Here is a 13,880-nt window from a genome sequence, read left to right on the forward strand (position 1 = left end):
GGGACAATACTCGCTTCACAGGGCCGTCGTGAAGATAGGCACAGTTTGCCCTAAGGCACAGCCATCGGCGGCTCCAGAATTTCTAAATCGGACGGATTTGATGGAGAGTTAGTGGGGGTGGGGGGCCTCGAGGTGGGCTTAGTTGAGGAGGACACAGGGGAGCATGAAGCTAAGTTTGCAGAACATTCCACCGAAGGCAGAAAATAATGACAGCCGACACAGGTGGAGGGACCCTTGGCTCTGGCCCCAGTCGTTTCTCAATCCTGACCAATTCCTACCGCCGACCCCCCGCAGTCAGCGGCCAGCAGCCCAGCGACCCCATCTAAGTGCTGACTGTCCTGATGGGCTATGTCCTGCTACCCGCTCCAGAGCCGGCAGCGACCCCAATGAGGGTGTCAGAGTCCCCACTTTGACCCAGTGCTCAGCCCAGGAGGCTAGCTCAGGCAGCAGGGGAAATTGAGCAGGGACCCAAGTTTGCGAGTGAACAGATGTCCACGCCTCAGGGCATGGCCAATGCTATTCTCCCCTTTCCACTATTATCATATTTCATCCTCTTCTGCATCATTCCCCTCACTACATAAACTGATGTAAGAGTTCTCATCTTTAAAGAAATTTTCTCTTCATCTCACATCACTTTTCAGCAATCTCTTTTTTATTCTTTTATTCTACTCTCCTTGAGGGTAAAATTCCTTGGAGTTGTCTATCACCCTTCCTCCCCGTTTTTCCTCCCATTCTCGCCTGAACCCACTCAGTCAAGCTCTTGTCCCCACCAGTCCTCTGAATTAATTCCCTCTTTAAAAGGTCTCTAATGATTTCCAGGTTATTCAACCAATGGTGATTTCTCAGCTTTCCCCTTTCCCTACCTAGAAACAGCTCTGGTCAGGGTACACTCCCTTTTCCCCGTGACTTCATCCTGTCCCACTGACTGCTTCTTCTCCACTATCCTTTCTCCTGCCCTACTGAATTCTCCTTCTCCACCTCTTTTCTCAGCTCCTCATTTGCTTTCCAACATGTTCATCAGCTCTTCCCTCTCTACTTTCACTCTCTGGGACCACATTCTGTTCTGTGATTATCAATAACACCTATATGCCAAGGACCCCCAACTTATATGTCCAGATCTGGCCTTCTCCAACAAACCCAGACTCCAATATCCAACAGTCTGTCAAACCTAAGATGTGTATCTCAGATCATCACTGTTGTTGTTTAATTGCTCAATCATGTCCAACTCTTTGTGACCCTATGAACTACAACACATCAGGCTTCCCTGTCCTTCACCACTTCCGGAAGTTTGCTCAAACTCATGTCCATTTAGTCGGGTGATGCCATCCAACCATCTCATCCTCTGTTGTCCCCTTCTCCTCCTGCCTTCAATCTCTCCTAGTATCAGGGGTTTTTTTGCAATGAGTCAGCTCTTCGTATCAAGTGACCAAAGTATTGGAGCTTCAGCATCAGTCAATTTAAACTTGCTATTTCTCCACCTCCCTAACTCCTTCCTCACTTTGGTAAAGTAAAAAAAGAAAAAAAAACTTTTTTTAAAGAGCAGCATTATTCATCTGCCTGGTCCAGTAAAAGTTATGTTTTCCTTCCTTTATTTTCTGTCTCATACTTCAGATTCTGCAAATTCCACCTTCAGAATTTGTTCCACATTTGGCTTCCATGTATGTCCCTGCCATTTCTCTCATGTCTGGACATTTTAACGGTCTCCTAATAGAGCTCTCTGCTACTACTTTTACCCAGTCCAGAGTTGTCTCAATGCAGCAGCCAAAGTCCCCCTAAAACAGAGATCACATCAAATCGCCCTCAGCTTTTAGCATTCCAGTGGGCTGGTATCACACTTGAAAGTAAAGTGTTTCAGATGTACATGACACTAATAAACTTCATCCACCATGACACAATAAACTGGGTCACTCACCTCCTCGTTCACTCCATCCACTCCAGTCACTTGGCCTCTTCAGTGTTCCTCCAACACAGTAAAGGTATTCCTGCCTCAGGGCCTTTGTATTTGCGACTCCTTCTGCTTGAAACACTTTCTCCCAGATATCAAAACAACAGGCTCTCTCACTGTGTTCAGGTCTCTGCTCAGATGTTGCCTCCTCTTTTCTTGATCATCTTATCTAAAACAGCAGCCCCCGACACCTCACCTGCATAATGCACTAGTTCCTTATCCTGCCTTGTTTTTTCCCTATAGCACTTACCACCACCTGACATTATATTAAGTGTTTGTTTCCTCATTGCCCTTTGTCTGCATTAGAAAGTCAGTCCTATGAGAACAGGGGCTTGTCTGTCTTGTTCACCATCTCCCCAGTGACTGCACACAGTGGATATGAATAAACAGCTGAAGGAAGGATTGAGAAAGTGAAACAGTAAATGAGAAAAGGGCGAAGCGGCAGCCTGGGGCTCCAGGCAGTCCTCCAACAGGGAGGGCCAGGGATCCCATTCCTTGGAATCAGGGCTCAGACCTAGGTGGAGCCACCAGAGCTCCCTGCACAGGCAGCCCCTGGGTAGGGAGGAACTGGCCGTGGGCTGGGTCACAGTGCCCCCTGGTGGTCAGGATACCGGTAGCTGCAGGGCCAGGTCCCTAGATGTTTCCAAAGACTTTCTCTTCTACTGTCTGATTGGAACCCCACAAAAATTGCCATGAAACAAAAAGGTTTAGATTTGTAATAAAAAAGCATGCCAAAGCAACAAGAACCTACCATATAACACAGAAATTTATATTCAATATCTTGTAATAACCCTTAATGGAAAAGAATTTGAAAAAGAACATATTCATGTATGCATACATATATATATATATATATATATATAACTGAGTCACTTTGCTGTATAGTTGAAACATTATAAATCAAATCAATTACACTTCAATTTATTTTATTTTATTTTTTTTACACTTCAATTTAAAAATGAATATACACTGAAAATAAATTCTAAAAGAGCATTCAATTGCTTAAAATAGAAAGAAAAACCATTCTATAAGTTGTGTTGGAACAATTGGTTATTGTCTTAAAAAAACAAGGCTCCACCTCATACCATATATAAAAATATATCACATATAGATTAAAATCGATTTTTATGGTACTTCACTAGTGGTCCAGTAGCTAAAACTCCTCGCTCCCAATGCAGGGGGCCTGGGTTCGATCCCTGGTCAGGGAACTAGATTCCACATGCTACAACTAAAGACCAGTGCCATCAAAGAGATAAGTAAAAATAAATATTTGCGAAAATAAAGTAAAATCTACTTTTACAAGTAAAATTATAAAAGTATTAGAAGACAGTTTTAAAAAGAAGCATGCCAGACCAAGGGCCCAGAGTCCTGGATTCCAGTTCTGGCCAAAATCTTGGCTTTCTAGGTAACCTCCAATGTGTCCTGGCATTCTGTGAGGTGGCAAGAGCTGACCTGCCACTGTGGGGCCAAGAGGTCCTTGCTGAAGGTACCCTGACACCTCCTAGCTTCAGCTTGCTCTGTTGCAAGCAGCCTGATCAATCATGGGAAGACTTTGCCTGTCAGGAGGTCCATCTGTAAGTAGGGCTGAAATCTGCCTCTCAGTGTTTTCAACATTTTTCTGGGTTTTGTCCTTTGTGGCCACAAACACCATGGGATAGCACAGAATGCACCTCCCCACAACCTCCCTTCACACACTACATTTGGAGATGCCTTTTAGGCACCTAGAACTCTCATGTGCAGTTGGAATCTTAAATCTGGATCTCAGGGGCTAGATCTATGCTGAAGATATACATTAGGAGTCATCAATATTTAGATGGCCTGTGAGATCTGGAGACCACCTTGACTCACTTAGGACTGTGATTCTCAGCCTTGGGTGCATACTACAATTATCTGGGGAGCTGAAAAAGTGGTGCCCAAGGCCTGCCTTGACAGATGAAATTTGAGACCATATGTGTGGGCCGAGGCATCAGCATTTTAAAAAGGCTCTACTTCAAGCTTCAACAGTAAGTGAATCGAGAACTTCCAGATGTACAAGCTGGATTTAGAAAAGGCAGAGGAATCAGAGATCAAATTGCCAACATCTGTTGGATCATAGAAAAAGCTAGAGAATTCCAGAAAAAGATCTACTTCTGTTTCATTGACTATGCTAAACCCTTTGACTGTGTGGATCACAACAAACTGTGGAAAATTCCTAAAGAGATGGGAATACCAGACCACCTTACCTGCCTCCGAGAAATCTGTATGAAGGTCAAGAAGCAACAGTAGAGCCAGACATGGAACAATGGACTGGTTCCAAATTAGGAAAGCAGTACGTCAATGCTGTATAATGTCACCCTGCTTATTTAACTTATATGCAGGTACATCATGCAAAATGCTGGGCTGGATGAAACACAAGCTGGAATCAAGATTGCCAGGAGAAATCTGAGAAATAACCTCAGATATGAAGATGACATCACCCTTTTGGCAGAAAGCGAAGAGGAACTAAAGAGCCTCTTGATGAAAGTGAAAGAGGAGAGTGAAAAAGTTGACTTAAAACTCAACATTCAGAAAACTAAGATCATGGCATCTGGTCCCATCACTTCATGGCAAATAGATGGGGAAACAATGGAAACAGTGATAGACTTTATTTTCTTGGGCTCCAAAATCACTGCAGATGGTGACTGCAGCCATGAAATTAAAAGATGCTTGTTCCTTGGAAGAAAAGCTATGACCAACCTAAATAGCAGAGACATTTACTTTAAAGCAGAGACATTAGTTTGCCAACAAAGATCTGTATAGTCAAAGCTATGGTTTTTCCAGTAGTTATGTACAGGTGTGGAAGCTGGACCATACAGGAGGCTGAGTGCCAAAGAATTGATGCCTTTAAACCATGGTGTTGGAGAAGACTCTTGAGAGTCCTTTGGACAGCAAGGTGATCAAACCAGTCAATCCTAAAGGAAATAAATCCTGAATTTGCATTGAAAAGATTGATGCTGAAGCTGAAGCTCCAATCTTTTGGCCACCTGATGCGAAGAGCCAACTTGACTGCAAAAGACCCTGATGCTGGGAAAGATTGAAGGCAGGAGGAGAAGGTGTCGATAGAGGATGAGATGGTTGGATGGCATCACCAACTCAATGGAGCAAACTTTGGGAGGTGGTGAAAGACAGGGAAGCCTGGTGTGCCTTAGTCCAGGGGGTCGAAAAAAATCAGACATGACTGAGCAACTGAACAACAACAGGTGATTACATATGCAGCTAGGGTTGAACTACACTGTGTCTGATGCCAAAGTTCTGCACAGAACTCAGGCAGGGAAGGTGACAGAAGAGTCTGGGAAGGAGAGACCTGTGAGGAGGAGGAAAACCAAGTGAAGACCGCATTCCAAGAAGGGGTGTGGAATGCTGCTGAGAAGTAAGGAGAGTCTAGATCACAAAGAGAGTCCAGGTTGCTTTTGTTTGGGGAAAAAGAAGGTTGGTGACCCTAATAAGAGCGATGGAATGGAGTTGTGGAGACCACCAGGAGATTGGATTTGGTTGAAGGGAGAATGGGAGGTGAGAAAGTGGAAATGAGAGTAATCAACAACTCTTTTGAGGAATTTCTCTGTGAAGAGGAAGAGAGAAATGGGGAGGTGGCTAGAGGAGAATAAGAGGTCGAGGGGAGGTTCGTTTTAAAGAAATTATAGAGCATATTTGTGTGTGGCTGGAAATGATGATGATGGAATTAACAGGTCAAGGAGAGAGGGTAGAGCTCTATTTGTCAAGCCATGGGGAAGTGAGAGGAGACGGGAGCAGACACTCTTCGTTGTAGGGCAGGAGGGAGACTGGTGCAGATACAGCTGCTCTTGTAGATGAAGCAATGGGAGGTCAAGGATGCTCGCTTCTGTTGGCTGCCATTTCCTAAGTAGAAATGTGAGAATGGTCAGGGATGGAGAGCAGAAGCTATGAGAGCCTTGGGGAGGAGAAAAGCAGCCACTGTGGGGTGCAGGATCTCTGGGCAGCAAGGAGAGCCTATCTCTTTGATGTTTGAGATGAACGCAGTCAGCCTGGTTATGGGAATTTCTCATATGGTGGCACAGAGAATTGGGTTCACCTGAGGCTGGGGACTGTGCCCCAAAAATAGGATGGAAGGAGAGGGGAGCAGAAGGCAGAATCCAAGTAGTGCAAGGATGGGATTATGGACTGGAGTAGTGCAGATAATGAGAAAAGGGTCAGTGCAGGTCAGTGAGAAGGGTGAGGTGCCACATAGGCAACACTAGAGGAAGTAGGCCGGAAGGAGAGCAGGACCACTGTAAAGTGACGATGGAGCATCACCATCATAAAGATGAAGTTCGGGATGTGTCAAAGGGGTGAGCAGCTGAGGTGGTGCTGAGCTCAAGGGGCCAGGAGGCTGGATCTTTGGGGGCATTGATGCTTGTATGCATGGAGACCCAGGGATGGTGACAGGAGCAGCGGTAAGGGGAGGACAGTAAGGCAGGCAAAGAAGTCTTCAAGAGACTCCTTATCTCCTTCTGGAATGTGGCCTCCTTGAAAACAGGACTGCGGCTATCATGAACACGGCCATGGGTCCTCAGTGCCTGGCACAAAGTGGGCATTGGTGAGACTCGAATGAATGCATGTCTGGTGTATAATCTGATCTTTATCCTTGACGGCTAGGGAAGAGACTGAGGCCAGGGACTTCCCAGGAGTGTCTGTGCATTTTTGAGTCTCAGCGGAGACTGTTTTGGGTGTGCACATCTTTGAAGTCCCTGCCCCCTGCCCCTCCCCCGCTCCCACTCCTCCCCAGCTCAGGCTTTCCGGTCCCTCAAAATCAGCCTCCACACAGCTTCCCCTGGTCTGACTGTGTCCCTCCACTGAGGATGAGACCCAGCTCCTTGTAGGATGATCAGGCCTCTCATGAGCAGCCAACTCAACCTCAAGCCCCTAGGAGCCCTCTGGTGCATGCTCTTCCCTTGCTCTCTGCAACCATCATGCCTACCTTCAGCCTGGAAAGCTCCAGGGCTCACTGCCAGCCTGGGGAAGCCCTGCCTCCCGTTTACGCTCAATTCAGAGTGTACATCGCCCATCAGCAAGCCTTATTTCTCCCTCTGCCCTACTACTGTCTGAATCACTTCCACCGCAAGGACCACATGGAGCCATAATTATCTGCATTCCACTTGCCTGCTCCAGTGGACCAGAACCTACTGGTGGCAGAGGTTGGCGCTGGGTCACGTATGTCCCTGGAACCCAACACCGGGCACTGGCGTTTGCTGCAACCCCTGTGTTTGAGGATCTGTGTGGACCTGGGCATACCGCTGCCGGGAGCCTTGCTGTATTTAGTCGCTCAGTCGTGTCTCTTTTCCACCCCATGGACAGTAGCCCGCCAGGCTCCTCTGTCCATGGGATTCTCCACGAAAGGATACTGGAGTGGGTGGCCATGCCCTCCTCCAGGGGATCTTCCCGACCCAGGGATCAAACCCAGGAATCCAGCATTGCAGGTGGATTCTTTACCATCTGAGCCACCAGGGAAACCCTTAGGGAGGAGATAGCGCTGTGGGCCAGGAGGCTGGACAGAGAGGAGAACTAAAAAGGCTTTATTACCAGCAAATCTGTACACTATACACGTCGGCGGGTGGGGGTGGGGGGCGCCTCCCACCTTGTCCCTCCAGGCTAGAGTGCGTGTGAGGGTTGCGTCCCCAGATGTCCGTGGTCCTCCCTGCCTTCTTGTCCCAGGGAGAGCGCCCTCCTCTCCTACGGCGGCCACGCCAAGTGGTTCAGGGCCGGTCGCAGGGGGCCGGGCCCTTCTTTCGCTCTCGGCTCAGCAACGTCACCAGCTTGGCCTTGAAGCCTGAGTGCGCGCCGGGGCGGCTAGACCCCGCGGCCTCGTCGCCGTTATCCGCCAGCTCCAGCTCCAGCAACCGCCGGTACTGGGCCTCCAGGCTGCTGTCATGGGCCGCGCCGGGCCAGCCCAGGTCCTGGCTGTTGTGGTAGATGGGGCTGGCCGGGGGGCTGCCACCGCCCGGGCCCTCGTGCACCGGCTCCCGGCAGCCGGCGTCGGGCGCGAACAAGTTCTCATACAGGTGTTCCGCGGCGGCGCTCGGGGGCCCGCTGGCCCGCTTGCACACGGACGCGTAGAGCAATGCCGGCGGCTCCACGGAGACAGCGGGGCCCAGCAGCGGCGGCAGACTCTGTGGCCCGGGCTCGGCCGCGCGCATCTTCCGCGAGCCGGGCGCCTCGGGCCGCGGGGGCCCTTCCCGCAGCTCGCCTGGAGGCTCCAGCGAGGGCAGCGAGGTGGCCCGCGGCAGAGGGCAGGGCCGGGGCCCCGGGAGCCGCTCCCGCTGGCGGGCAATGGCTGCGGCTAAGGCTCCGCACAGGTCGCGGGCGCGGGCGCTGCTGAAGGCGAAGAGGCCCTCGCCCGAGTCGCAGCGGCGGCCGGCTTCAAAGGAGAACACGCCCTGGGCAGGAGGCGGCACGAGGAGTCAGCGGTTTGAGGGGCCGGGCACCACCCGCCACCCTTCCCTGCGGGACCAGCGGGGCGGCGGCCCAGCATCTCACCTTGTCGGCGCCGAACTTTCGCAGGAAGCAGTAGGGCCAGGTGTAGAGCGCCTGTTGGCTGGCCGGTTCGCTCAGCTGGAGAGCGTCCTGTCCCAGACGCAGGAGGTAGGGCCCCTTCAGCTGGCAGCGGGTGGCCGCCTCCGTCCTCTGCACCACCACCGGAAACTCGCCCACTGCAAGCACCGGCCGTGAGGGCCACAACCACAGACTCCCAGGTTGGGGTCCCAGAAAGCTTCCCGCCCCGGCTGTGCTGGGGCTAAGGCTGCCCCTGTAATCTCCGAGACTTACCTTCCTGCCAGGAAGAGTAGATGGAGTTCTCCTCCATGGGGACTAGGCTCCTCTGCCGAGCCTCCACCTCCCCAGATCCCGAGGAACTCTCCCCTGTGCCCTAGGGAATGGGACAAGGTCAGAGGTTAGTGCCCCTCCTCCCCATTCCCATGTCCTTTCCCTGGGGTCTGTGACAAGCAGGGGCACCCAGCAACCTGAGTGTCAGTCCCAGTTCTGCCCGTGACACAGTGCATGGCCCTGGGCCCCACTCTGAGCCTATTTCCCCACCGACTGCCCCTTTTAGGGTGCTGAGAGCTGTAAAGCAAAGGGCACACATGAAGATGTCCTCCATCGCCCCTGAGGTTGGCGATGGGACTGGGCCAGTCTGCCTGTGTCCCTGACACCTTGGAGCAGTAAAGGGGTGGGAGCTTCAAGGGTGGGCCCCACGAGTGAATGGCCACTGTTCCTCCCCTCTTTGACCTCTCCCCATCTTCCCCAACATTCTTCAGGCTCTGACCCTGAGCATCTCCATCATGACCACCTTGGCCCGTGATACCACGTGCCATGCCACGCCAAGTCACTTCAGTGTCTGACTCTTTGTGACTCTATGGACCATAGCCCACCGGGTTCCTCGGTTTGTGGGATTCTCCAGGCAAGAATACTGGAGCAGGGTTGCCATGCCCTCCTTTGGGGATCTTCCCAACCCAGGGATTGAACCCGGGTCTTCTGCCTTGCAGGTGGATTCTTTACCATCAGAGCCACCAGGGAAGCCCCAAGATACCATAGCCAGGGTCAAATACAATGGCTTCCCACTGGTCTCTTTGCTCCTTTTTATTTACCTTTTTTTTTTTTTTTTAAATCAAAAGAATTGTGGTAAAATACACAACATAAAACTGACCATTTTAGCCATTTTAAAGTGGATGGAGATGTAATTCAGAACTTTTTCATTACTCCAAATGGAAATCCTGTACCCATTAAGTCTTTGCTTTCTATTCCCTTCTCTCCTCAGCCCTGGCAACCCGTAAGCTGCTTTCTGTAACTATGGATTTGTCTATTCTGGGTATTTCATGTAAATGGAATCACACAGTGTATGGCCTTTCGTGTCTGGCTGTTTTGATTTAGCATGTTTCCAGTGTCCACCCATGTTGTAGCATGTACCAGTACTTCATTCTTTTTTAAGTAATGTTCTGTTTTATGGATAGACTACATTCAGTTTATCCAGTCATCCATTGATGAACATGTGGGTGGTTTGCATCTTTGGGCTACTGTGAACAATGCTGCACTAAAGATTCTCATGCAAGTTTTGTTTGAACACCTGTTTCAGTTCTCTTGGGTCTATGCCTAGGAGGAGAATTGCTAGGTCATATGTTAACTTTGTTTAATTTTTGAGGAACTGCCACTCATTTCCTTTTGGTCCATCAGAGACCCTGCAAAGCTTTAAAACACTCAGTTTCTGGGTCCAACTCCCCAGAGGCTTCCCCTCTTGCTCAGAATAAAAGCCTAGACTCCACAAGTGGCCCAGGGCAGTTTCAGTTGGCTCCCACTAGGTTCTCCACTGTTGCCTCCTCCTGGGTCCCCGCTCCCTCCTTACCCTGTGGCCACACTGGCCTTTCTGCTCCTTGAACATCAAGCTTTTCCCTGCCTCAGGGCCCTTGCCCACACTGCTCCCTCTTTTCAGGAGCCTTCTCAGACCGGTGTTTAGGACACTCTTTTCTCAGATCTTTGCCTGGTGGGTTATTTGTCCTCTCCTGAGATGCCTTCCTGGACTATCCTGTCTAACATCCCCCTGCTCATTCATGGTCCCACTCAGCCTCTCATATTCTCCATAGCATGCATGACTATCTGAGATTTGTTCTGTGGGCTTCTGAGCTGTATCCCAGGCTTCTAGGTGCTTGCTGAGTAATGGGATGTGAATGAGCATGGGGATGAACAAGGTGTGGGTGAAATGATCTCCCCGGCCCGCCCCTAGATGCCTTATCCGCCTGCCCTGTGCTCACCGGGAAGGCCAGCTGACAGATGGGGCCCATCCAGGCCTGGCGGTGCTCTGCAGCCAGCAGGTGGCTTCGCTCCGTGGTGGTGAGCAGGAAGGCACCAGTGTCCCGGGGGCAGCTCTCGCCATCAGCCGGTAGCACGGACACGCAGTCAGCCAGGCGGATGATCCGCCGTTCTCCCCGCCGGCCGGGCCCCGCAGACCTGTCACCTGCTGGCCCCAGGCCACCATCCCGGACCTCCCAGCTCTCTAGCCGGGCCACGCCCGAGGGGCCTCCTGCATAGAGTAGACCCCACACCTTCCGCCAGCACTTCTGCAGAAGATAAAAATGGGGGAGATGACCCTCAAGTGGCAGTTCTCAACTTGCAGCTCAACCCCACACAAGCCGGTCAGCCAGTGCTCCTGGCCACGCAGGGTGGCGTCCGCCTCCCTGCTCTTCAGGCCATGTGAAAGTGAAGTGTCGCCCAGTTGTGTCTGACTCTTTGTGACCCTATGGATTGTAGCCTACCAGTCTCCTCTGGCCATGGGACTTTCTAGTCAAGAATACTGGAGTGGGTTGCCATTTCCTTCTCCAGGGGATCTTCCTGGCCTAGGGATTGAGCCTGGGTGTCCTGCACTGCAGGCAGATTCCTTACTGTCTGAGCGGATTCTTTACCGTCTGAGCCACCAGGGAAGCCCAGGATGCATTGCCAGAGCTGGCCTGGCAAGGGGGACAGTCTATATTTGGAGTCAGTCAGCCCTAGGTTCACATCTACCCCCATGCTTTCCCAACTGTGACCCCCATAAGCACTAGTAGCTTTGTCTCTCAAAGGTCATGAGGGGGGACTTCCCTGGTGGTCCAGCGGCTAGGACTCCATGCTCCCAGTGCAGGGGCCTGGGTCTGATCCCTGGTCGGGGAACTGGATCCCACATGTGGCAAGCAAAACATCCTGCACGCCACCACTGAGACCCAGCATGGCCAAATAAATAATAAAATAAAATACTTAAAAAACAAAAGGTTGTGAGACCGTACGAGGTTGGGGCTTCTACTGGATAATATCTAGCGGCTAGAGCAGACCACCCGACACCCCTGCTTTGTCGGTGCCCCCACCACCTGCAAAGAAAAGGTCAGTTAGGCCAGGGCAAGGGCTGGGGTGGGAGGGAGGCCTCGGTCTCATGATGGCAAGGAAGGAAACATGCAAATAATTCCGAGCAAAGGAAACAGACGGTTTATCTGCCTGGGCAGCAGCTGCAGCTGAGCTATGAGTGTGCAGGGCCGGCGATCTCAGGACAGGCCTGGGAAGAGCCGAGCCTTCTTTGGCAGGATGGAGCTCCACTTTTAGGGGCTCCTCCAGCTCAGCCCCCAGCCCTCTCAGGGGCCACAGTGCCATTAGTAGATGGGATGGAAGGCTGTTGGATTAGCCGGTCCCTCACCTCTGCTCTGCCCCAAGAGGCATTACCGGCTCCCTGCTCTTGGCTTCCCACCTGTAAATGAGGCAGGGTCTCACTGAGGCTGAACTTCTCCACAGCCAGGTTGGATTCCCCACCCTGACCTACCCGCTTTCTCCCAATCCTAGTGGCCTGTCCGAGTCTGGGGCAGAGGCCCACCACCTGTCCTGGGCGGCCGCCTGGCAGCCAGAGTCCCCACCTTGCCGAACTTGATGTGCTGCTGGTAGAGGATGCCGTCCTTGACGGGGGTCTCCAGAGGCTCCATGGCTGCGACCGGGCCCCAGGGCCGCCTCTCCGAGGACCTGAGGAGACTGATGACAGGCAGGAGGGGAACTCCTCACACTTCCCCTTCTGGCCACTTCCCCCTCCCTCTGTCCAGAGAGGCAGCTGCAAGGCCTGGGGGAGGGGAGCCCTGCCTGCCGTAAAAGAGAGAGAATGGGCTGGGGAGGGCATCCCACATTTCTCCCTTGGGGCTCCAGGTACCCCACTAGGGCCAGGCAGGGGCCTCAGACCGCCTGAGGGCAGATGATCCCTGCCTGTCCTGGCCAGCTGGGTGTGAGCCTCTGACCGCAGGCTGGCTCCCGAGTCATGAGCTCCGACTCCTCCCCCATCCTGGGGCAGTTGTGTACCTTGGGGCCTGGCATGCCCACAGCCTGGTCCCACCCCAGGACCTTTTAGCCAGATGGGCAAACTCCTTGCTTTCCCATTAAAGAGTCCTAGTTGGTTGGCCTGTCTTTATGCTGGAAAACAGTTTTAACAATTACTTGATCCTCTCCATTTCACAGCTCCTGTCTATTACCAGCCTTGGCATCTTCCCATTGAACCATGGCCCCACCTGGGCCCATCTGGCCCTTTCTGCCATCCCCAAACCAACCCATCCCTCCCCTTCCTAAACTCTACCGGGCTCCCAGTGCCCTCGGGTCTAACTTGGACTCCTGGGCCCAGCACTCGAAGAGTATTCTCTCCTCCACCTCCCCACACCTGGCCCCTTCAGGGCGCCTCTCACCGTGCTCCTTAGGGCACTGGGCCTTCTTCCTCTGGCCTTCTTCCTCCAGGAGGTCTCCTTGGACCACCCCACACTATCTTGAGAGCACAAAGGCCCCAGCCCTCACAGCAGGGCCCTAGCCACGTGAGTGAGGGTGGCACGCCCCTGCCGAGTTCCCTTGAGAGCTCACATGCTTTTTTTTTTTTTTTAAGCTTTGCTTCTTGCTGGGGCTCTTTCTAAGCCTTTCCTTGCTGGAGGCCGGTTATCTGAGCTCTGCTTATGAATCTGAATTCTGGAGACAGCCTCGTGTCACTTATCCCGTGCCACTTCTAGGAAGGAATGTGTGAACAGGCCAAATACTGTTTGGGGGCCACATGTGGGCTGTGCAGCTTCTCAGGCAGGAAATCCAGGGTCTGGTTCACCTGGCTTTGGGCCCGTTATGGCCCCAGCAGCCTGACACCATGTCCTTTGCATTCTCATTGCCATTTCACCGATGAGGAAATCAAGACTCAGAAACATTAAGTAACTTGCCCAAGGCCACACACCAAGTGACAAGCATGACTCAAACAACTGCTGTCCTGCTGGGATAAGCATGTGGCCTTGTACAGGCAGTGCCTGGCACAGCGGAGCTGCCACCTGGGCTTTTCTTTCTTTCTACCCATAGCAAGATGCTGAAATCCTGGCCCATTTGCTAGCAGTCCCGTGACGGCGGCCTGCATTTATTCACGGCTAATCTTCTGTCCCACTCACTTGTGAAC

At 52.0% G+C, this 13,880-nt stretch overlaps 1 protein-coding gene across 1 annotated transcript; it reads right to left on the reverse strand.

Annotated features, from left to right (window-relative positions):
• Positions 1-7,483: 7,483 nt before the first annotated feature.
• On the reverse strand, positions 7,484-12,538 carry DOK3 (docking protein 3). The gene is made up of 5 exons (XM_065934767.1): positions 12,337-12,538; positions 10,717-11,022; positions 8,741-8,840; positions 8,453-8,625; positions 7,484-8,352 (listed from the first exon to the last, which is right to left on the reverse strand). Exons 1-5 carry the CDS (start codon positions 12,400-12,402, stop codon positions 7,672-7,674), a joined length of 1,326 nt encoding a protein of 441 aa, XP_065790839.1. The 5' UTR covers positions 12,403-12,538; the 3' UTR covers positions 7,484-7,671.
• Positions 12,539-13,880: the final 1,342 nt, after the last annotated feature.

The sequence above is a fragment of the Muntiacus reevesi genome, chromosome 1 (assembly GCF_963930625.1).
Source record: "Muntiacus reevesi chromosome 1, mMunRee1.1, whole genome shotgun sequence".
NCBI lineage: Eukaryota > Metazoa > Chordata > Mammalia > Artiodactyla > Cervidae > Muntiacus > Muntiacus reevesi.

What these genes read in the sequence shown, in the direction of transcription:
- DOK3 (XM_065934767.1), bottom strand. Translation starts at nt 12,402, where the DNA reads ATGGAGCCTCTGGAGACCCCCGTCAAGGACGGCATCCTCTACCAGCAG. An exon ending in AGCACATCAAGTTCGGCAAG is followed by an intron (nt 11,023 to 12,336) that starts GTGGGGACTCTG and finishes TATCTTCTGCAG; the next exon opens with AAGTGCTGGCGGAAGGTGTG. An exon ending in CTACTCTTCCTGGCAGGAAG is followed by an intron (nt 8,626 to 8,740) that starts GTAAGTCTCGGA and finishes CGGTGCTTGCAG; the next exon opens with TGGGCGAGTTTCCGGTGGTG.